General features: G+C 44.8%; 1 protein-coding gene across 3 annotated transcripts in view; it reads right to left on the bottom strand.

Annotated features, from left to right (window-relative positions):
• Positions 1–23,761, bottom strand: part of Acoxl (acyl-Coenzyme A oxidase-like) — a 287,456-nt gene that overhangs the window by 48,731 nt on the left and 214,964 nt on the right. For all 3 annotated transcript variants that reach the window (XM_006500273.2, NM_028765.3, XM_011239808.1), the window contains one exon: positions 1,588–1,675. In XM_006500273.2, coding sequence (XP_006500336.1) covers positions 1,588–1,675 — 88 coding nt within the window. The remainder of the gene's footprint in view (positions 1–1,587; positions 1,676–23,761) is intronic.

Genomic DNA, 23,761 nt, shown 5'->3' with positions numbered 1-23,761 from the left:
GGGGAGGGATGGCTTGCAGGTGGGTTTTGACTTGATGAATAAACTGGCATTCTGGTTTATACCAGTCGTTTCTAAGTTCAGTTACTATGAATAAGTTTCCTCACAGCCAATTCATGTCAGGACATATAGGTAAAATGTCTGGATCTCTAAATGAGGGAATCCAATGTGAGTGCTGTCCCCATCCCCGTTCCTGTCTGTCCCTCTCCTTGCTCCTCCTCCTTGTCGCAATGATCAGAAGATAGAATTCAATCAGAATCAGGACTGCTGATACGGTGCTGGTTACTGCAGGGTTGGGTCACTGTGTGTGAAGGCCTCTTGTGGACCATTTGCTTCCTTTCTCCATGAAGAACCTGTGTTCCTGGCACAGCCTCATTCCAGCCTGTGCTCACTGGCCTGAATTAAGATGCTCGCTCTAGCACACAAAGTTCCCAGAGCCAAACCTCAGAGAGAGGGAAGTAGCCACACTCCCTCTGAACAGAAAGCATTTCCTCTGGTCCAGCCCTGAGGGATGCTGGGAATCCCTGAAGCTACACAGGTCCTTTTGGAAAATAGTGCGCAGGCTGGGAAGTTTCCTCAAATATGTTCATTCCTGGGTTGTTGGCCACAATACCTGCCCTGACTCTTCCACTGAAGAATTCCCTCCTTCGAGATGAGAAGCACCAGGAGCCATGCCCCTGCAGTCGTGCTAGGGGCGGGGTGCGGGGGGGGGGGGTGTCAACCTGGCCCTGCTCTGGATGACCCTCAGTGGCTCCATGTGATGGAAGAGGCCCCACACAGCCAGAAGGCTTGGTGAGAGCCTGGGCTTTTTCTTTTAATACCTATTACTCACCCAGTGAAGTCATGTTGTGAATAAAACGATTCTTAACATTAAATAATTTCAATGACATGAATCCAAATACTTAATGTTTCATTTTCTTGTGCTATTTTAGTTTCCTTAGATCAAATGAATATTCTTAGTCTCAGTGTTATTTACATAATGGACTGTAGGAACTGGCCTGTGACCTATAGGACAGTTAACATTTATTTTAGCGTCTACCTACTACCAGCCAATAATGCTGCTCCCATCAAACAATGCAAGCATCTTCAAACATGGTCAAATATTCCCTTGAGGTAAAACTGTCTTTAGCTGAGAATCAGGGACTTATGGGTTGACACAGCCACCTAATTTAAGGACTGGGTTTAGTCAGCTATTATAGTGCTTGGAACTTCTCAGACAGTAGCCTTTGTATCAGACTGTGTTGTGTTGTGTTTTGTTTTGAGTATATATACATACATCCTCTCCATTTATTTACTCAGAGATTCCAGATGTTGTTGGACAAAGGGCTGGGAAGATTGATGTGTACAAACCAGCTCCTGTCTGGTAAGTGGGTCCTGGAGGGCTTTCTGACCATTATCTGGATAGTTTTCTTAATAAGCACGGGGTTGAATTACAATAGGCTCCAAGCCTCTTGGAGTTACTTGGGGCCCTAAATCCAGCAGCAAGGCTCAGACTGATGGCAAGATTTCCCTTCTACAGACTTATGTTCCTCTGTGGCATTCAGAAACCTGAGCCTTGCAGCCATGAACATTCAATAAGAGCCAACTCACCTCTGTGAATGTGTGCCAGAGACAATGAGGTGACATGGTGCATACAGGAGTTCCAGGCACTGAAGAAGTCCCCCTTCTTGGTCACCACCTGTCAAATGGATGGGAAATGAATAATATTTAGAGAAAAACAAACTTGAAATTTCCCTTTTTTCTTTTGCTTTCTTGGTTTTGGACTGTGTGTAGTGGGGGATTGAAATTTGTGCCTCATTCATGGTAGACAAGCACTCTCCCATGGACTGAATGACATCACCCAACCCAACCTTGTTCTTTATGTTTTGAAACAGGTCCTCACTAACTTATCTATGCTGGACTTAAACTAGTGATCTTCTTGCCCCAGGCTTCTAAGTAGCTAGGCTTACCAGCATTTACCAACAAACCCAGTTACTATCCAAACTGTCAATACTGCACTAAGCTTGGGTATTGTGAAAGGTCACTGGGAGTCTGCAGGACCTGCAAGAGCAACCTGAGAGTGGAATGAATATCCTGGATGGTGTCCAGGGAGTCCAGTCCCTGTGTGTGTACATGTGTGTGTGTGCATGTGTTTATGTATGTGTGTGTGCACTATGTGCACACATGTGCTCATGCAAGCATGGGTGCCTTTGTGTGTGTGTGTGTGTGTGTGTGTGTGTGTGTGTGTGTGTGTGTGTATGTATGTGAAGTCCTCACAGAGTAGGAATGATGTCTAGTTATGCCTGATACTTCAGAGGTAACACATGTTCAAGGAGTAATTTGGAATGGACCCTGTAATCTCAGTTGTTCAAGAGACTGAAGCAGAAGGACTGTAAGTTCACAGCTAGCCTCAGCAACTTAGGGAGAAGACCCTGTCTCTCCGTCCTCCTCTACACACAGAAAGAAAGAAAGAGAGAGAGAGAGAGAGAGAGAGGGAGGCAGGGAGGGAGGGAGGGAGGGAGGGAGGGAGGGAGGGAGGAAGGAAGGAAGGAAGGAAGGAAGGAAGGAAGGAAGGAAGGAAGGAAGGAAGAGAAAAGAAGCAAAGACAGGCAATATGATGTGGTGGTGGAGCACTTGCCTGGTATGTGTGAGGGTCAATCCTTAGTACCACAGAAAAAAAATAAGAGAGAAATAATTTGAGTGATCCAGGCCAGGCCCATACACAAACACAGTGAGACTATTTACATGGGACTATTCACTTCCTGGAGATTAAAAAAAAACTAATATTTTAACTAATTCCTTGAGAATCTCATATGATGCATTGGGTTCCTATTCAATTCCCTTCTCCCCCACTCCTCCCTGGCCCACCCACTTTTCTCTCTACCCTACTTGATGTCTATTTAAAAAACAAACAAACAACTCTTCAAGTCAAACTTGTGTTGCTCAAATTCTCTAGGGTGTAGGGTCAACCCCTGGTGTGTCACCAGTCTACCAGGGGACCCCCTTAAAGAAGACTCTCCCTCTTCCAGGAGCTATCAACTGCTACTAACTCCCCAGATGGGGGTGGGGTTCCACGCCCCATCCCCTCTCCATGCTGTGATCTTGCCTGGCTTGGGCTTGCACCGGCCTCGTGCATGCTATCACAACTGCTTTGAGTTCCTAAATGCCCGGTTGTGTACTGTTGGCTTGCAGTCACCCACCACTGCTGTCTCTCACCATCTCTTGTCCCCTCATCTGCCATGATCTCAAAGATTTGATGATATAGCTATCCCATTGGAAGCTGACAATTCTTCTTATATGTAATATTTTTTATGAAATTTTGAGAATTTTCATTTATGTTTTGACCTCTTAGTCCACACCCTAACCCCTCCCAGACTGACTGACACTTCCCCAACCCCAACTTCATGCCCCTCTTTAAATAACCCACTAAGTTTAATTTGTGCTGCCCATATACTCCCAAATGTGGGACATTTACTACAGTGTAGTAAGCTTACCAGGAGCCACCCCCAATAAAGGAAACTGACTTTCCCTCCCCTGAAAGCCATTATCTGACTGGTCTTCAGTCCGATGTGGTGTTCATGAGCCCCTCTCTCCTCCAGGCTGGAGTGCTGCATGGCTTGACCACACTCAGGTCTGCTGTAAGCAACCATGGCTGCATGAACCATGAGTTCACGCAGAGGTCCTGCCACACAGACAGCCCTCCCTCACTTCTGTCCCCCACCTTTAACCACAGCTCCTGAAACTTTGTGGGGATGGGGGTGGTGATACAGATGTTCCACTTGTGGCTGAGCATTCCACAGATGTTTATCCTCTGCACTATGACCAGTTGTGAGTTTCTGTGTTAAACACCAACCACTGTATGAAGAAATGTCTCTTATGAGGTATGATAGGTACACTGATACATAGATATAGAGATATAAACAGTGGATAGTTTGATACTATATATATTTCTCAGAATAATAGTAGGTTCACCCGTGGGTGCCTGAAGACCAAATTGACTGTTTAGATATAATACTTTATGTAATCTCCCCTGTCCCTCCTTGAATCCACTGTCAGCGGGTGCATCTTTTTGCTTTCAATGGCTCCCTGTGGGTCTGTAACATCTCACACATTGGTACCTAGTGGTCTCTGTGTCTGATCCACGTGAGGAGTTAACAGGAGCCACTGGCTGTCTGTGTGCATCACTGGCACTGCCACAGAACATCGTTCAACTGAAACCTTGTGGGTCAGATGTACATGGAGCCCAAGGCACATCTTACCTCACCAGAGTAGAAAGTTAAATTTGGCACTTCTAACCTTTCCATTGCGCCTCCTTCTCTCTCTTTGTCTCAAAAGCCAAATGACTTGATATTGAACTTTGAGTGATTCTGCGTGTATGTTCTCAAGGAACTAACTCTCAAATAGAAAGTTACACTTGAGGTCTCCACTTCCCACTTACATCACCCCCAAGCTGACAGGCCTCTCAGACGGAAAGTAATCAGCTTTGTGGTAGCTTCGCCTCTGCAGGGCCTGGAGCTCTCACTGTGTAAGATGCCTCCTCCAACTCTGCTTTGTGTGCTAGTGGAAAAAAACAGCTCTGCAGAAAGCCTCTGCCATGTATAATTCAATATGAGGACCTGGGGCAGTAGGCATGGTCAGGAGAGCTATGCATGTCATGTGAGCCTGTAGCTCCACATCTAACAGGGCATCTTATGACAGCCCAGGGCAAGGACAGACCATGTGTCAGTGCTGATAATCCCTCAATCAGTATCCCCTGAACTGGTGTCACTGTCCAACTGAGAAGGCAGAGGCCAGAGGCCAGCGACTCTCTTAAACACATTGTGGAAGTTCCTGGAAGTTTCCAAACAAAGTCTGGCAACACTAGTCATTATCTTACAGAATAATGCCAGGGTGAGGATCTCCTGAAGATCACAGGGAGGCAGAAGGAAAGAACAAACCACACAGGTATGCAGATAGGTGCTCTAGACAGAGTCCAGAGCACTATTTAAAAGCAGTATGACATGGGGTGTAAGCTTTTCAGTGGCCTGATCAACAGAAAACAGGGACAGAGAACAGGCTGGAAAAGACTCTGGCGGCTTCTTTGCCTCTTCAAAGACCACAAGAAAGAGAGAAAGGCAACTCAAGAGAGCAGCGGGTTCCCAAGGCTCCCAGAGGGTCCCATAGACCTTTCCCCTAATACGTCAGCCTCAGATGGGAGAATGTCATTTCCCACAGTCCTAACACCCCATCTCCTATGCAGGGGTTTTGTAGAGTTATTTACTGCATAAGCAATGTTATAAAACAAAGGAAATGAACCCTCCCACCTAAAATACCTCGTGAGAGGTTACAAGCAGAAAGACTTTTTAAACGACAGTTGTCCTTTATCTTAGGTGACAAACAGCTCCTGAAAACATGTGTGTTCAAACTAGGCACATTCAAACCGAGTCCTTAAAGCTCACCGGGCACCGGGCACGGCTTCCAAAGCATTGAACTTTGTTTACTCACTTATTTACTCTCCAGGAGCCTTCAGGGCAGGGATCACTGCTGCTTCTATTTCATGGGTAGAGGATGGTGACCCAGAGAAGCAGAACAATCTGCCTAACATTGCAGAGTGGAGTTGGAACTTGGCACCGAGGGTTCAAAGCTCATGTTCCTACCAAGGGACTGCACCGACTCCCAATGGACCTAGGTTGGGGAACTATGTAGGGCCATCCTTCCCACTGTGCTGTTTATATTACCACAGGTGACCACATGCCTGCAAACAGAAGCGTTCTTCAAGTGTCCAATGAAAAGCACAGTCACAGCACAATCAAGATACAGAGTGGAGGACATAGAGAAAAAGCCTTCTGTGTGGTAAATGATCAGACCTACTCCTCTTTGTTTCTAGAAACTGACCTCAAATGGATTTGAGCAATGTAGCCAGCTAGAAACATTCCTTATAGGTGACCATAATTAAAAACATCCTCAGCTAGCATCATATTTGATAGTAAAAGAATAAATGCTTTTTCTCCCTCTGGAAAGGGAGACAAAGCTGTCTGCCTTCACCTCTCTCCTTTGCAGAGTGCTGGAGGAGCTAGCCAGGGCAATAAGGCAGGAAAAGAAAGGAAGAAAGAAAGAAAGAAAGAAAGAAAGAAAGAAAGAAAGAAAGAAAGAAAGAAAGAAAGAAAGAAAGGAAGAAAGAAAGAAAAGAGAGAGAGAAAGAAAGAAAAAGAAAGGAGTAAGCAAAACCTTTATATTAAAAAACATATAATTGTCTATAAGATAATACCAAGGGATATATAATAAAGATTATAGACCTTTTAGTAAATTAAGCAAAGTCACAAGGTATAAGATTAATACTTAAAAAGTCAACTCCGTGTTTATGTCCCAGCAATGAACAATTAGAAATATGAAATGAAAATCCTATTATAGGGCTGGAGAGACAGTTCAGTGGTTAAGAGGACTTGCTACTCTTTCAGGGGATCTGAATTTCGATCAATACCCATACTAGGAAGCTCACAACTGCCTGTGTCTCCAGCTCTGGGAGATCTAACGCCCTCTTTTGGCTTCCACAGGAAATGTATGAGTATGGTATACACTTACACACACATATAAATAAAAAATATTTAAAAAAATATTATGGTAACTCCAGAAACATGAAATACTTATAAAATATGTATAAATACAAACATGAACCCCCCCAAATATGGCATACAGAAAATTTTAAATTAATTAATTACTTATACCTCAAATGCTGCCTTCCCTCCTGGTCTCCCCTCACAGAGTTCCTCTCCTTATCCCCTCTCCCCTTTACCTGAGGGGGCACCCCCCCAAGGTATCCCCAACCCTGGTACTTTAGTCTCTGCTGGATTAGGCATACCCTCTCCTACTGAGGTCAGACAAGGCAGTCCTCTGGTACATACGTGCCTGGAGCCTTGGACCAGCCTATGTATGCTCTCTGGTTGGTGGCTCTGTCTCTGGGAGGTCCCAGGGGTCCAGGTTAGTTGACATTGTTGGTCTTTCTGTAGGGTTGCAATATCCTTGGCATAGAGAAATTTACAAAGGCCCCTAAATGGACGGAGATATTGCTATGTTCCCAGATGGGAAACCTTGATATTGCTACAATGTCATTTGTCATCCTGATGTGCAAAGTCAACACATGCCCATCAAAACTCCAGCCAGCTTTCAGCTTTGGTAAGAACGTGTGAGGACAGAAGCTGTAGGGACAACAGAGAACCTTGAATAGGCAAAGGTGGTTTTGAGAAAGAAAAACCTTGAAAGATTCACATGGTCTGATTTAAAGATAAAGCTGCAGTTAGCACAATGGAATATAGTTGGGTTAAGGATAGAAATATGGGGGCTGGAGAGATGGCTCAGCAGTTAAGAGCACTGACTGCTCTTCAGAGGTCCTGAGTTCAAATCCCAGCAACCACATGGTGGCTCACAACCATCTGTGATGAGATCTGATGCCCTCTTCTGATGTGTCTGAAACAGCTACTACTTATATGTGTACTTAAATATAATAAATAAATAAATAAACAAACAAATAAATAAATAGATCTTTAAAAATAAAAGAAATATGGAGGGATGGAGCAATCAGGGAGCCCAGAAATACAGCCACACATCTACAGTCATTAAGGTAATTGAAGACAGGGAAGTGATGTTCTGAAGGAATATGGCCAGGATAAATGCATGAACACACACAAACCCAAGCAAACCTCAGCCCATACTGCACACTTTGGGCAAAAGTGATTTGCTGACCTAAATTTTAGAGCTACACTTATAGAAATTTAGGAACTACAGGAGGAAAATCTTAGCCACACTGGGTTAGACAAAAAGTTCATGAGCTACGATATGGAAAACTTTATTTTAATAAGTCCTTTACTCTTGCAGCACACTGCTATAAAAGGTAACAGAGTAGTGGAAATGTTTGCCAACCATGTATATGACAGACTTTAAAAAGCTACCATGTACATATATATATATATATATATATATATATATATATATGTGTGTGTGTGTGTGTGTATATGTGTATATATATATACATATATATATGTGTATGTATGTATATGTATATATATGCATACACACACACACACACATATATGTATATATATATATATACATATATGTGTGTGTATGTATGTATGTGTGTGTGTATCAGCATTACAGATAAGTGGAAAGGAATGACTTATAATAAAATACACCATGAAAGGGAAACCCACTTAAACACATGGGCAAAACCTTTGAGCAGACACTTTGCCCATCTGTATCTGAAATGGAAAATAAACACACAGAGAGGGTTTGAGAAATGCAAATCGAGACCACAGTGGGAAGCCATTTCACACCCACCATGGCAACAGTGAGTAAGACTGGCGATCAGAGCTTGAGCAAGAATGGTCAGCTGCTGAGACCACATCCCTGGTAGGGATGCAAGGTGCTGTGGCCACTTTGGAAACAGTCTGGTAGTTCCTTTAAAAAAAATTTAGCATGTAGCCACCAGAGAAGCTGGTCATTGCACTCTGAAGTGTTTGCACAGATAAATTGAAACAGTTGTCTTGGGAAAGAGTTGTTAGAAAATGTTTCATTCATAATCGCTAAAGTGGTTTCAATGTAACAATTGGTTACTGGGCATACAGATAGAATAGACCTTATACAGAAATTCTACTCTGTAGAGACAAGGAACATCCACAGACACACAGCCACAGCTGCCTGATCCCAGAAGCACTGTGTAAAGTAACAGAAGCCAGAAGCAAAAGGCTTACTATTCAGTTTACAATAAATTATGCAAAACACAGATGAAAGAAACGGCCCTGTGAGTCTATAGCAAAGAAAAGTTCAGAGTTGTACAGAAACCATATTTGGAAGTAGAGATTGACAGATGACAAAGTGGCTTGAGGGGACCTTCTGGAGTGATGGGGGTATTCTGTCTAGATTTGGTGAGAGCTATTTGACCACATGCATTTGTTCAAGCTCAGTAATCAAATACCCTAGATTAATAAGTTTAAAATTATACAATATATAAATTCTGTATGTGTGTATGCATACTTGTATATAGAGGATGATTCTCTACAAAATTTCTCTGTCACTGGGGTTACGCATGCAGCCTCTGAGGCCGGCGAGAACAGACAATTGTCTGTCTGCAGGGCACTCTGTGGAAGCCACCACTTTCCTGAAAAGACCCCACCCAGGCTGGCACGTGCTTTTTTTTTTTTTTTTTTTTTTTTTTCTGTTCTTTCCACACCTACAAGCCAGCCACCACACAGCAGTGAGAACAGAGGAAAGCTACACCTACAGAGCTTTCTGGCTTCTGGGGGTTGCTATAGGAAATGACCACAGTCTCAGGGGCCTGAGACTCTAGATATTGGGTCTGAAACCAAGGTGTCAGCAGGCCCCACTCCATCCTAAGATGCCGTCCTGCCTTGCTTAGCCTCAGGTGGTGGCCGTCTCTGGTCTACCTTCTCTTGTCACTGTGGGGCTCTGATCTTGGTAGCCACTGTCACAGCTTCCTTCCCTGCATCTGCCTCTGTGTATCTCCCCCCTTCTTACAAGGGCACCAGGCATACCGGAGTAAGTCCATGCGCCCCAGGATGACTTCCTCGCTGATAACTTGGTTATAGCTACACAGGCCCTTTTTCCAATTAAGTTGGCATTCACGGGTCACGAAGGCTAGGATTTGAACATACCCTTCTGTTGGGGACAGTTTAACTCACAACATGGAAGCAGAGAGGAAAAACAGCAAGAGCCTGGCCAGGCTTTGGCCACAGAACCACAGCAGGACCCTGGCTGCCCGCCTGTTTTCGTGTTCTGAGAGAATGAAAGCACATTTAGACAAAGCTCTGCGGGCCAGCACTGTGGCTGATAGTCTCCTTCTTCTGGGTGTTTCAGGGATACCTGGGTCCCTTCCTGACCTGACCAGTGGAATGTGGGCACTTTAACCCCAGCACGGTGCCTGGCCCAAGGGAACAGTACACTGGGTGAGTGGATAGGCATGGTTCCTCTTTGCCAACGTCACCTGACCCAAACATCCCTCTTTTACAATCTCAGCCCTGGACTTTCCCTCAGTATCTCCAAAGTCATGGGGTACTCTCTGCCTTTTTTACCTCCCCGGGAACCCATTTTAAGGCTCCTATGGTGGCTTTCCCACCAGGGCTGCAGCAAGTGCCTGGTCCAGGTCTTCTCCTAGCCCACCTATGTGCTCTGTGCCCACCACGTTCTTCAACCAGGCAGATTAGCTCATCAGTTCCTCCTGGTCTATTCCTGGCTGTGTCTCTGTGAGGCTCAGCACTTGCTCACTGTCTGCTGGCCTCTAGCTTCTTGGGCTTACAGCTAATGATTCTCAGCTTACAAAGTTCTCCAGCCAGCAAAGCTTCACTCAGAGAACGTAAGCCAATGCAATAAATCCTCTCTTTTAATCACATATATGGTTTCTTGGTTCTGTCCCTCTGCAGAACCCTACTGGTTTTTGTTTTTTGTTTTTTGTTTTTTTGTTTTTTTGTTTTTTTGAGAGGGAAGGGGCAGTCATTTCTGGAGGGAGCAGTTCATCCCCTTTCACTGTGTGGGTTTCTAGGGCTCAGACTCAGATCTTCACAGTAGGCAGCAAGTACCCTTATCCATTAAGCTGTCACACTGACCATAGGAGAGCCCTATTACACAGACTAGATGCCCCAGGCTAGATGCTCCTGCCTCCAGAATGCAGCCTCCTGGTTGGAGATGAAGACACCAGAGCATGTTTTCATCTTAGAGCACTCTGTTCTGCCACCCTGCTCCCCCCCTGCCCCCTGCACCACCCCCCGCAGACTGATGCCTGTCCCTGGCTGGGCACCAGCTCCTACTGAACCAGAATCCTCTTTCTCCAAAATGTGTTAAACTTGCCTGGGGTTGGGGGGAGGTGGTGTTCTGAGGTGCAGAGTTGGAACTCCCAGCACACGTTCCCAGAGAAACACAGAGTTGACGTCCCAATGGTAGGAAAGGCCTGTCTCGTAAAACACACTAAGCACATTGCATGTGCCAAGCACAGGCATAATGTGATTATCATATGTAAGAAAATATTCTGATTTTACCGAGGAGGATTAGAAGAATCCAGAAACTGTCTCCAAGTCACATCCTGGACCACAGGAGTATCTGGTTTTAAGGAGTATGACTGCGTACCTTGTCCTTGGTTATCTGAGATGTGGCTAAGACCCACATCCTCACTCACGCAGAAGCAAAGGCACCATCTTGCCAACAATGCCTGCGAGAGTGTGTGCTCAATAAATGCGGACTCATATTTGGACATGGAGTCTCACACCTGCAATTTCAGATGAAGCAGCAGGAAGAAAGATTGCTGCAAATTCAAGGACAGCCTTGGCCACACAATGGGTTCCAGGTCAGCCTGACTACAGAGTGAAACAGTAACAAAAGAGGTGAACTTAGATGCACATACACACACACACACACACACACACACACACACACACACACAGACACAGATCACACAGAGACACACAGAGAGATCTGTGAACAGTTCTATGACACGCTCTTCTTTAAATAGGGTCTCATATATCTAAGGTCCACCTCAAGCTTGCTATGCAACACAAGATGGCCTTGAGTTTCTTCCACCTCCAGAGTTCTGGGATTACTACAAGCATGTGGCATCACACTTGGTCTCTGCAGCTCTGGGGAATGGCTCAGCACATTGTAAATGCTAGATAAGCATTCAACCAAATGAGCTTCCCATCCCCAACCCTTGTCTGTAGGGGGTGGTTTTGATGCTAAGTTCCTGTTCCCCAATTGGTTCTTGATGGATCAATAAAGATGCCAAGGGCCAATTATTGGGCAGAAAGAAAGAGGAGGGATTTCTGGGTACCCACAGACAAGCTAAGAGATGCAGGAAGAGGAAGAGGAAGGGAGATTTCACCATGCTTCGGGAGGAGAAAAGGTGACTAGTCATGTGAGATCTTGGGCAGAGCGGCCATAGGCCACTTCCCTATGTGGGAGATTGGAAATGCAACTAAGGGCACATTAAGATGTGCTTAACTAAGAGTATCGGGAAGGGCATGCTAGCCACAGGAGAATTGAAGAGGCCAGCAATTGAGCCAATAAAGCAGGATGAAAATAAGTTAATGTGTGTGTTTCATCCATGAATCCAAGGGAACCTCGATGGCACTGGTGGTGTCGTCCACCCAGAGCTTAAAGCGGGGTAGCAAAAACTAAATGCTACATTGTCCCAGATATTTCAGCACAAAATTCTCTCTACCAGAATGTCTTCTTTCCCTGATCCCTCCTCCTGGCTTCAAGAATTTCACCTCCTCCTGGAAGCTCCCCAGTATCTTTTCTCAGTGTTTTGGTGTTCTCTTCTACCCTCCCACGCAGCTGGCACAGCCCTGCTGGAATGTTCTTGATGCTAGAGTGTGAGTACTGCTCTGGCTGGCCACATGACCCCAGCACCTAGCACAAGTCTGAGTGTCTGGCCAGGGCTAATGGCTACATGAAAGGATTGGCCATTGTAGATGGGTGCTGAGATCAGAGGAAGACATACAAGGAGGAGGCAGAGGAATAGTTAGAGTGGGTTCAGCAGAGGGGGCCAGCCTCTCCAATCATTGCAGTTATGGTCATGCTAGGGCTTTTATAGCCCATGCTCTCCCACAATCAGAATGAACATGTCCCAAAGAGAAGATGGAGTTTCGCATCCCCAGTTGAGACATCACCACTTCTATCCAACCCCGGAGTCCTGGAGTCCAAGCAGTGGGAACATGCACGTCTTAGATGTGATCAGCTTCAAAAGTGTTTCCCCATGGAGATTTAACTGAAGTTGTCAGAACATGAAATCAATACAGTCTTGGCAAAGGGCTTCTACAATTGAATATATTACTTCCTAATTTCCCCTGCTTTCATGTTCAATGAAGAGTCTGCTTTTCATTACCTAGCCATCAGGGATAGAAAATGATTATGGGCAATACATTCTCCTTGGTCATTTAGAGCACTTTTTTTTTTGAAAGCTCAACTCCTGAAATGGATCTTGATAATTTCCAGTAACAGATCTGTAAATAAATGTTTGCTGCCTGGTCCCTCTCTTAACAGCATCCTCATTTTCAGAGCTCCTCCTTAGCTGCTCTGTCAGAGAAAGAAGTGAAAGAATACAATTACAGGGCTCTGAATACACTGTGCAGGCACCAATGCATGCATCTGGAGTTCAGTCAGCTAGATTGTGTTTCAACAGCCTGCACTCCCCATCCAGCTGAAGACCCGATTGCTTTTAGTGACTGCTACAAGTCCACGGAAAGCAGGAAAAAATGTACATTTATTATGGGAAAGAAATTGTGCCTAGAGATAATTTTTCCCTGAACCTGCAGCCGTTTGCTGGAGAAGGGTCTGGCTGGTGCGTAGAGGAATGAGCCAACGAGCAAGAGGCAAGGACAGTGTGGGTGTGCAGAAAATGGGGGTTGGGGATGAATTCAGAGAAGAGGCATCTGGAACAAAATCACTGACCCACTGTGACCTGGGACGTCTTGGGGGGTCTTTCCTCTTTGGTGACGCTACCCTGAAAACAGGATGTAAGCTGGAGCCCTGGGTACCTTTGCTCGACATCAACCACACTTGGTTTCTCTGCTGCTGTCTCAGCTGAGGCTCAGTCATCTGAGCTATGGGTGACTGTGGCCATTATACAGGTCACCCTTGTAGCACTGATGGGGTGGAGGAGGGTCTTCACAGGACACCTGTGTCACAGTCATCTCATGCAGGGAATGTAGAAGATCCTCGGAGCTGTGAGCAGGATGCCTAAGGCGGTGGGTCCACCAACCAGCCCTGTCACGCCTTACTGGTCTCCCTTGCTCAAGGCATGGAAATCTGTCTGGTTTGGTTCTCTGACCTCCTTAAAGCCCTAAATGCTCACAGTGCCTGGTATACATGAGCCCTGTACACAACATTTTTCAAGGAAGAACATAATTAAAATTAAAATAAAAACACCCATAGCTCTTTCTTCTCCAGCCTTCCTTCCTTTTAAACATACATCCTAAGTTCCGACTCCGCGTTTAGGTATCTTTCACTGAACTAAGGAACTTACTTTCTTTTTCTTTTCATGTTGCTCAGGTTAGCCTCAGGCTCCCTAAGTAGTCAAGGAAGGACCTATCTTTACCTCTTACATATTGGGATCAAAAATGTGCGCTGCCATACTGGTCTCATATGGTGCTGGGGATTGACCACAGGGCTGCAGGCACGTTAGGCAAGCAGTTTGCCTACTAACCACCCCTCCCCCAAAACATACACACACACACACACACACACACACACAGGAACCAGCGCTAACATAGGAAAGCCGCAGGAATCCAAGCGGGTCCACAAGAGCTACCATAAAGAAGTCTAATCCAGCAAGGGGCCTCTCAGCATCTAGAACAGAGGAGTGAATCTGGAGTTATCGCTGTCTTCAAGTGAACAGGTCAGATGTGTGCCCTTGCATGGACAGTCTGAGTCTGTTCTCTGAACTTAGTCTGTGTACCGATGCCACATGTCACCCTGTGTTTGGTCTTAAATGCTTTGTCCTCAATGACACCGGCTGCTTCAGTCTGGCTGGTGGCGTCAGAATTTTCCCTGCCCGACTGTGGTTTAACTGACATCCCTGCAGGCCGGAAGGTTGTTGCCCCACTGATCCAGCATTGAACCAATGAGCACATGTGCAAGGATTACTTTATTGGTTTAGTTCATCTAGTCCAAGCTCACAGTGGTAGGAACATCACTGAGGTTTGTGACCTCAACTGACCACAGGGATCTGTCTACTGCCTTTGGAGAGGGTATTCTTGCATGAGCCAGTTTATCTGTCCCCGTGCCAACCCTGATCTGGGAGATCTCCATGGAACTTTATAGGTCTATGAGGACTGGCCCATCCTCACCAGATCACCAAAGTCCTGTTTCCCAAAGTCTGGCCTCAAATCAAGAAGCCAGCAGAATGTCTAGGCTCTTTGGGCTTACCTGTCTGCTGCCAGAACTGGCCCTCCACTGGGCATCTCTTGCAGTCTGACCTGTCACCAGTCTGACTATGTGGATTCTATGCTGCTGGGTAGCCTGGGGACCCATTACTATTTTTCCATGTGACATTGAAGTGTCTAACACAGATCCCAGCACAGGATAGACCCTAGTGAATCCTCATCGATGCCATTAGTCGAGACAAATAGGGCCACCTGTTGGACCTCACTGTTTCTAACTTACGTAGAAAACTGCAATGACTTTCCGGTACACATCCTAGCCACTGGGATGGCTTGTTTGAGTGAGACCTTCAAGTCCTGTCACTGAGATATAGCACATGCACTGTTAGATGTGAAACCTGTATCAACCTTGAGTTTGCAGCTCAGTGATATTTTAAGTGTCTGGAGGAGGTGCACGCGCATGCATACGTCCATGTGAATGCACGTGGGGGCAGGAGTTCCACGTCAGGATCTTCCCCAGTTGCCCTCCAGTCTGTTTTTTGAAACAGACTCTTTTGCTGAACCTGGAGCTCCCCGCTTTGGAAAGACTGACTGGCCAGAAAGGCCCAGAGAGCATCATTCCTGCCTCCTCAGCACTAAGACTACGGGTGTGTGATACATCAGATCCTGGGACTTGAACTCGGGTCCTCATGGCTGCGTGAGGACTTTAATAACCAAGTCATTTCTCAATACACACACACACACACACACACACACACACACACACACACACACACACAAACAACACTCATCAGTGATTTCTTTCATATGTGTACATACCCCCTGGAATCATGTCACTCAATTGAGAGACAGAGTTCCCCAGATAACTTCTGTGCTTCCGCATGCAGCACCACCCTCTCCCTCTCTGATTGTGACTGCTGCACTATATCACCGTCAGCTGGCTTTCCTCCTCCTCGACCGTCGAATACATGGGGTATCTGGTATACACGCTTTCACATCACTAAGCATGTCAGTAGAACTCACACATGCTGCGTCACATGATTCACTATGTGAAGCCAACCACAGTTTACTTGTCTAGTTTCATATCTATAAACATTCAGTTTCCAGTTTCCAACTTGGGGTTATTAATAGAGCTGTTAGGAACACTCCTGTATAAGGCTATTTATGAACCATGTAGCATCATTTCTTGGCCATATCTCTAGGGACAGAATTTCTGGATCATAGAATAAGTGTACATTTAACATTACAATAGACTTCCAAACTAGTGTGTGTGTGTCTGTGTGTGAGTCTCTCTCCCTCTCCCTCTCCCTCTCCCTCTCCCTCTCCCTCTCCCTCTCCCCCCTCTCTCTCACTGTGTATGAGTGTGTGTGTGTGTGTGTGTGTGTGTGTGTGTGTGTGTAATTGAACCCAGGGCCTTGTGCATGGTAGTGAATGAATGCTCTAACATCACGTTGCATCCTCAGCTTCTATGATTGCATTTAGAATGTCTTAGTTATGAGAGCCAGCGCTGCCCTGCGTTACCCCTGGGGCTGAGTGGCATCTAGCAGTTCAGTTGATATGCGTCAGTGGGTGGGTGTTGGTTCTTCTTTGTGGTTTTGATTTCTAGCTCTCTATGACTAATAAGATTAGGCGAAGTTTCACGTGCTCATTAGCTCCTCTTTTATCTTCTTTTATGAGGTGTCTTTTCAAGTTTTTTTGTGAAAACTTTTCTTAGATCATATCTTTTTCATTATTTCATCCTGGGGGTTCTTCACACATTCTGATAAAACCTTTTGCCAGACACAGACAGACACTGCAAGTAATTCCTCCCCTCCCCCAGGTTTAGTGTTTGCCTCTGCCCTGATGTGTGTCTTTCAGACAACAGCAATTTATCAATAGCTAATGTAAGCAATTGGTGCTTTCTGTGTTTCCCTAAGAAATCTTTGTTTACCATGGCTTCCAGTAGATATTGGTGATGCTTTTCTGTTTTCTCTGGAAATTTTACAGTTCCCCTGATTATATTCAAGTCTATGTTGGTCTTTAATAAACATTTGTGCACGGAGTAAGAAACAGACCACAGCTTGCTTCTTTTTCATTCAGAATCTACTTTTTCTCACTATTTAAAGAAAAAATCCTCCTCATTGTTTAATTTATTTCATGTGAGAATTTGAGTGGGCAAATATGTGGGCTAAGTGGGCCTGGCAGTGCTCTGCCGGTCTGCCTAACTTCCTGCCAACGTCCTCAGGCCTGGACTAGGACAGTCTCGGCACACGCTTTGAAATCAGTTGGCACCAGCCCTCAGTGACTTCCACTTTTTTCAAAGTTCTGTGGGCTATTTTACATCATTTGCATTTCCATATAAACTGTCAAGTGAGTTTGTAAGTTTACAAACACTCTTTCCAAGATTTTGACTGAAGTGGAGCTGACTCTGAAGGGGGCGTGGGACATCTCATGGCAACGTTAAGTCTCATACACTAACAAGATATGTGTCCTGCCATTGTTAATATCTCTTGACTTACTCTGTGCATATTATGTAGTGTTTTGTGCACTGGTCTTTTATGCTTTGGAATTTTCACTGCTGAATATATATATATATATATATATATATATATATATATATATATATATAAGATGCTCATGTTTGTGAGTATACTATAAACTGACTTTTATTTTCCTGTTGCCTACTGAGAGGATGTACAAACAAGCTTTGTGTTGAATATTGAATTTTACATCTTACAATCATATCCTGCTTTTTGGATCTTGTAGAATTCTGTTTGGTAAGTTCTTTTAGGTCTTCTTTTCATGTTCTTAGTTCATTGACGCGCGCGTGTGTGTGTGTGTGTGTGTGTGTGTGTGTGTGTGTGCACGCGCATGCACACACATGTGCGTGTGCCTGATGCAGGATATGTGGTCCAAGAACAGCTTTGTGGAATTGGTTCCCCCATCTACCTTTACAGAGTTCTGGAAACTGAACTCAGGTCTCTGGGTTTGTGGGTAAAACTCTTTTACCCACTCAACCACATTACTAGCATTGATTTAAATCTTCTACCAAAAAATAAAAAGGTCTATTCCACCCGAGAGTCAAGGCAGCTTTATTTCTTGTTACAATCTTTACATCTTCTTCCTTTCTCTCTCCCTCCCCTTCTCTCTTTTTCCCTTTATCTTTCTCTGTCCCTGATTCTCTGCCTCCTCCTGCCAGTTATACTGACAGGACTCTGAAATACATATAGATGAGTCCTTCTCAAAGTGAAGAAAATTCTTTTCTATTCCTACTAAGATTTTCTCTCTTTTTGGTCAGGAGTTTTGTTAAATTTTTTCATGGCTGGGCATGGTGGTGCTCACCTTTAACCCCAGCACTCATTGAGCAGAGGCCTGGAAATCTCTGTGAGTTCTAGGTCACTCTGGTCTACAGAGTGAGCCACCTGTCTCAGAAACAACAAAAATATTATCATACACATCATCTCCTTTGGAAGGTTTTGTTTTTTGTTTTTGTATTATAACTTCCATTGTTTATATTATTGGTTAATATTTAACATCAAACCTATCTTACAATTCTGGAATAAATACATCTGTTATAATGTGATTTGTTTTTAAAATATATTATTGGCGTCAGTCACTATGTTGCTGATGTTCATTTATGAAGAATGCTCAGCTCTTGTTTTTCTTTGCTCTGCACATACACTGATCCAGTCAGTCTTTTGCTGTTTTTAAAAGCAGGCTGGTACTATGGTTGGGATGGGAACAGTCCCTCACAAGCTCCTGTGGAAGGCATGATCCTGGGCTTGGGGTATAGTTTTTGGGAGGTGGTAACTTTTAGAGTTGGTGCCTTTGAGAGAAGCAAGCCACTGGAGTGTGCTTCGAGTGGTGTGCTGTCTGTGGCCTCTCCTTTCTCTTCCTTCTGCTTCCTGGCTGCTGAGGGTGAGCACCACACCCTTTATCACAGAGTTCTGACTCACCCCAGGCTTGGAAGAGAATGCCAGTCAGCATGGTCTGAGTCCTCAGAAACTGTGGGCCAAGATCAACCTTCTCCTTGTTACACTGTGTGTATTTGTGCCACAGTGACAAAACTCTGGCCAGCAGAAATGGCACTGTTTTGTTTAAAATGAATGACAGATTCAACAATAAAATGACACAAACCTGCAGCTTTTCTTTCATAGGAATGTTTTCTTAAAAACCAAATTAATTTAATAAACACTTTTTGATTTTTTCATTAGCATTTGTTTGCTTGCTTTGTTTTAAGAGGGTCTTACTATGTAGTAGCCCAACTGTCCTGGAACTGATCTGTATACCAGGCTGGTCTCAGATTCAGAGATCCACCTGCCTCTGCCTCCCATGTGCTGAGATTAAAGGTGTGAGCCATCATTCCTGGCTCCTTTCATTCAGTCCTTAGTGCAGAAAAAAATATTGATGCAAAATATCAAAAGCTCATGGAGAAGGACAGACCTGGTAGGAGCAGAAAACACAAGAAAGGTTGCCGTGACCCTCACACAGCAAAAGCTGCTCATGCACACACATGTAACATGGAGATAACATGTTACCCATCAAACCCAACAAAGGAAAAGCACAAGAGCAGACTCTGTTCTGTGGATGAGATTAGGAGGAAGTAGACACGGCCGACGTCACCCTCTCCCTCTGAGCAGAGTTTCAGAAATTATGAAATCATAAATGGGAAATCAAATGTGTAAGAGAGGCCTAGTGAGCTGAGCTGTAACCACAACGCAGATGGCTCTTCAGCACAAGGGGTAAAATCTAAGTCTATATAGTCTACCCTTCATATAAGAAAAAGGCAGTAGGAGCATGCACACATGAACATTCATTGTGGGAAAAAAAATACAAGTGCCAGCTTAGCAAGGGGAGAAAGGGAGAGATGGAAATGGAGAAATGGAGGAAATGGAGGATGGGAAAGGTGAATGTCTAAGTTTTCCCTCATCAGGAGACAATACCTGGAACAAACAAGGGTCTGTTGCTTCTGGGTCATAGTGAAACAGAACATCATGGAGCATGCTCACTCCATGATGAGTGGAAAGGAGAGGGAGAGGGAGAGGGGGAGGGGGAGGAGAGGGAGAGGGGGAGGGAGAGGGAGAGAGGGAGAGGAGGAGGGGAACAGGGAGAGGGAGAGGAGGAGGGGAACAGGGAGGGGGGAGAGGGAGAGGAAGGGGAGGGGGAGGGAGAGAGGAGGAGGGGAACAGGGAGAGGGAGGGGGAGGGGGACAGGGAGGGGGACAGGGAGAGAGAGGGGGAGAGGGAGAGGGAGAGGGAGGGGGAGAGGGAGAGGAAGAGGGAGGGGGATGGAGAGGGAGACTCTTCAAGAATACAGCCCCAGTGACCCAGTTCCTCCAAATAAGACCTACTTCCTAGTTTCCATCATTGATCAATAATGATGGGTCCATCAATGGATTGCTCTATTGACTAGGTTTGTGTGCTCAGTCCCCTCTCAGGAGCTGCTAGCTAGGAGTCAGGTCTTCAACACTTCAGAATGTGTAGGGGTATTTTATTTTCAAACCACAACAGTAAAGCAAAACAAAAAGAAGCCAAAGAGATGTAGCTTTCTGTACAGCAATGAGGCTAGGGAACTTCACAGGTTCCCATAGAGACCCTAAAAATAATAATTTTAAAAGTAAACGGAAAAGTGAAATCAGCCACGGTATAGGGGGAGTTGAAAGAAGATTACACATCGGAACAAGTTGGTTTGCTACTCCTGGATAGAGAGCCATGCAGAAAAGTGGGAATGACCTAGTTAGAGAAATGTTGGAAATGCTGTTTTGATTTGATGATGTAGGGCTAATGTTACAGAGAAAAATACTGGATTCCAGTTAGTAAATGTGTTCCTCACCAGGAAGAGTTCTGTTAAGTTCTTGACATATACCTTGGGAACACAGACACAAACAAGGAGCAACAAATGAAAGAAAGACTTTAAAATGAACCCTATTGTTCATACTGGAGTTGGAGCCATCATTAAAAACTCATGGTTTCTAACGGTTTCTAATACATATGACTTAATATATGTTCATATTTATACGTAATCTATGGCTTTGGAAAGGAAGCAGAGGGAACCCAAGGAGAAGACACTGGATTTTAAATACAATTCTCTCCAGAGCAGCCTGGGCTCCTGATCTAGAGTTGCCAGTAACAAAGAAAAACCATGAAGTAAGTAAATGCTCAAAAAGAAAGAAAAGAAAAAGAAAGAATGAATGGAAGAGGTGTCAGGGTGTCTATGAAAGGGACATGGAGACCAAGCTAAACAAACAGCTCATCATGGCTAAAGCTATGAGTATTTTTTTCTTTTTGGATCAAAATCAAGAAGTAATCAACAGTATTGGATTATAGACCAAAGTGTAAAATAATTATTGACGAATTCATCCTGATGTAATAGGATTTCACTGAATGAATAATTTGGGGAGATACTTTTGTTTCCAAGTAATACACGTATGACAAGATGAGGGAAAGAGAAGCTCCTTCCCAGCCAAGAAGTCAGCACAGCACTTCTGGATGCAAGGAGGAGCATCTCTGGACTGTCCTCGGTCCCCTTGTACCCTTGGTGACCAACACCATGAAGAAAGCATGGGCTGTCTTGATCCAGGCAGGCAGCCAGTAATGAATGTGCCTGATTATATGATCTCAAAGACTCCTTCCAAGCTCACAGACTCCCGTGGAAATGGCCACCATTCCCATGTAATTAACAGGAGTAAAATTTTCTTTCCTCTTCTTTATTTCGAATTCCTCTTAACCTTCTCAGTCTCTTCTCAGAAAGAGAGTTTAGGGCTCTGGGTATGGGAAAGAGGGAATATTATGTGACTATTTCCTCCAAATGGAAACACTGCTTCCTGGAGCGAGGCTCAGAGGCACAGGAGCAAACACAACAAGGTGCAGGAAGCTCCTAAAACTTACAGTTCACAAGGTCTCTCCACAGGTTATATATGCTGGAACAATTGCTAAATAAGAGGAAGATTTCCAGTGAAAGTGTGCAGGGAACTCCAAAGTCATGACCCCTTCTGAGGTAGGCTTTTCAGTGACGCACCTGCCTATGTCACCCACGCCTTTGAGTGACTCCTCACCTATTGCCTTGTATGTACCTCTCACCCCAAATCGCACTGAGTTAGTAGGCTAGACTTTGGATGGAGTAATTTCTTTGGTCTATCATGGTGTCCTGTCTGGAGTGAACAGTCACTTGCTAATGTCTTTCTAGTAAAGGACATGCACAGAGAGGGTTGGAAGCGAGGGAGAAAACGTGAGTCCTGATATTAATAAGTTTCTGAGCTCCTGTGGGTGGAGAAGGGAGCAAGAGAGAAAAAAGACCAAGTAACAGGATAGTTTCATGACATAAGTCTTAGTCAGAGTTCTCTAGAGGAACAGAAACAAGGGGATGAATGAATATGAATATGTGCATGTATGCATGTATGTATGCATATGTGTGTGTGTGTGCATATGTCAAAATTTATTAAGTGGGCTTTAAAATAGCAACGATGGCCATGACAAAGAGGGAAGAGCTAAGCAAATGCTTGAGAGCACTGAAGGCTGAGAGGTGAGCACAGCCCACCGTGGGGCTTCCTGAATTTCTGTTCCTAGAACTCTGCAAACCACTGCCTACCCCTTCCTGGGCGTGACAGCCCTTCCTGGGCCATGTCATCCCTTCCTGAGCATGTCACCCCTTCCTGGGCGTGCCATCCCTTCCTGGGCCATGTCACCTCTTCCCTGTCTCAGGCCTTTCAGTATTTAAACCCTGAGCAACAGAACCTGTTTCACATCCCAGAATTTTTAAGCACTAGACAACTGAGAGGAAGTTGAAGTTTTGTATAAAGCAGCCCTTGAGTTCAACATAAACTATGAACCTGGGACATGTGACCTCTCATGGCATCTTCTGTCTCTAATGATCTGTGCCTGGAGCAAAGCTCTTGATGTTTCTGTGCCAAGAGACTTTTAGGCAAGTACCTGCTCATTCAGGTCACCATACTAGGTTTTTTGTATCTAAGAGATTTTATTTTTACTTTTTATTATGTGTGTGGGGTATAAGCATGTGAGCGCAGTGTCTGTGGAGGCCAGAATAGGACAGTAAGTTCCCTGGAGCTTGAGTTGCAGGCTCTTGTGAGCCATCTGATATGGATGCTGGGGATGGAACTCACCCTGAAAGGACAATATGTGATGCACTTTTAGCCATTGAGCTGTCTCTCTAGCCTGTTTGTTCTAAAACTTAACAAGTATGGGCTGGAAAGATGGCTCAGTAGTTACCAGAATATGCTGCTCTTGTAGTGGAAGAGGACCCTTCAGTGGTTCCCAGCACCCACACTGGGTGGATCACAGTCACCAGCAACTCCAGCTCTAGGGGATTTGTTGACTTTGGCCTCCACAGCTACCTGTGCTCCCTTGTACTTAATCCCCCACCCACACAAGTATGCATAACTGAAAATAATAAAAATAAATCTTTTACGTTTAACAAGCAGACTGCCGGCTACCACTCTGTCCTGTCTGTAGCCTCAAACGGATACAGCCAGCACTGGAGTCTCTGTCTGAGCTGACTGACAGCAATGTTTTCCTAGCTCCATCAGCCACCACCTCACCAGTGTTCTTGAAGATCCTTGATTGAGGGATGTTCTGAGTGCCCTTTGCCCAGGCATGTGCCACTCATGGGCCATCCAGTCACTACGGACACTTCTCCTTTTCTACAGATGAGAGCTGAGATGAGATCCCCAACCTCAACTCTTGGACCTGAACAAATCTATTGTCAGGCCTAAACTTGTAACAAACAGAACAGCTGCCATTGTTTGCAGAAGCTCTGTGGTATCTCAGACAGTCAGAATGCTGTGGTTGTACATCAACAACAATAAAAACCTGAGTAACAGTAGTTGTCTAAATAGAAAGTGCTACATAGTTATGCTTCTAGCAACCTTATTTCCAGACTTCCCTGATTCTCCATCTACATCTCCAAATAAAGAAAATGAGCAGTTTACT

Source organism: Mus musculus, chromosome 2 (assembly GCF_000001635.26).
Source record: "Mus musculus strain C57BL/6J chromosome 2, GRCm38.p6 C57BL/6J".
Taxonomy (NCBI): Eukaryota; Metazoa; Chordata; class Mammalia; order Rodentia; family Muridae; genus Mus; species Mus musculus.
This window is presented reverse-complemented; position numbering and strand designations above follow the sequence as displayed.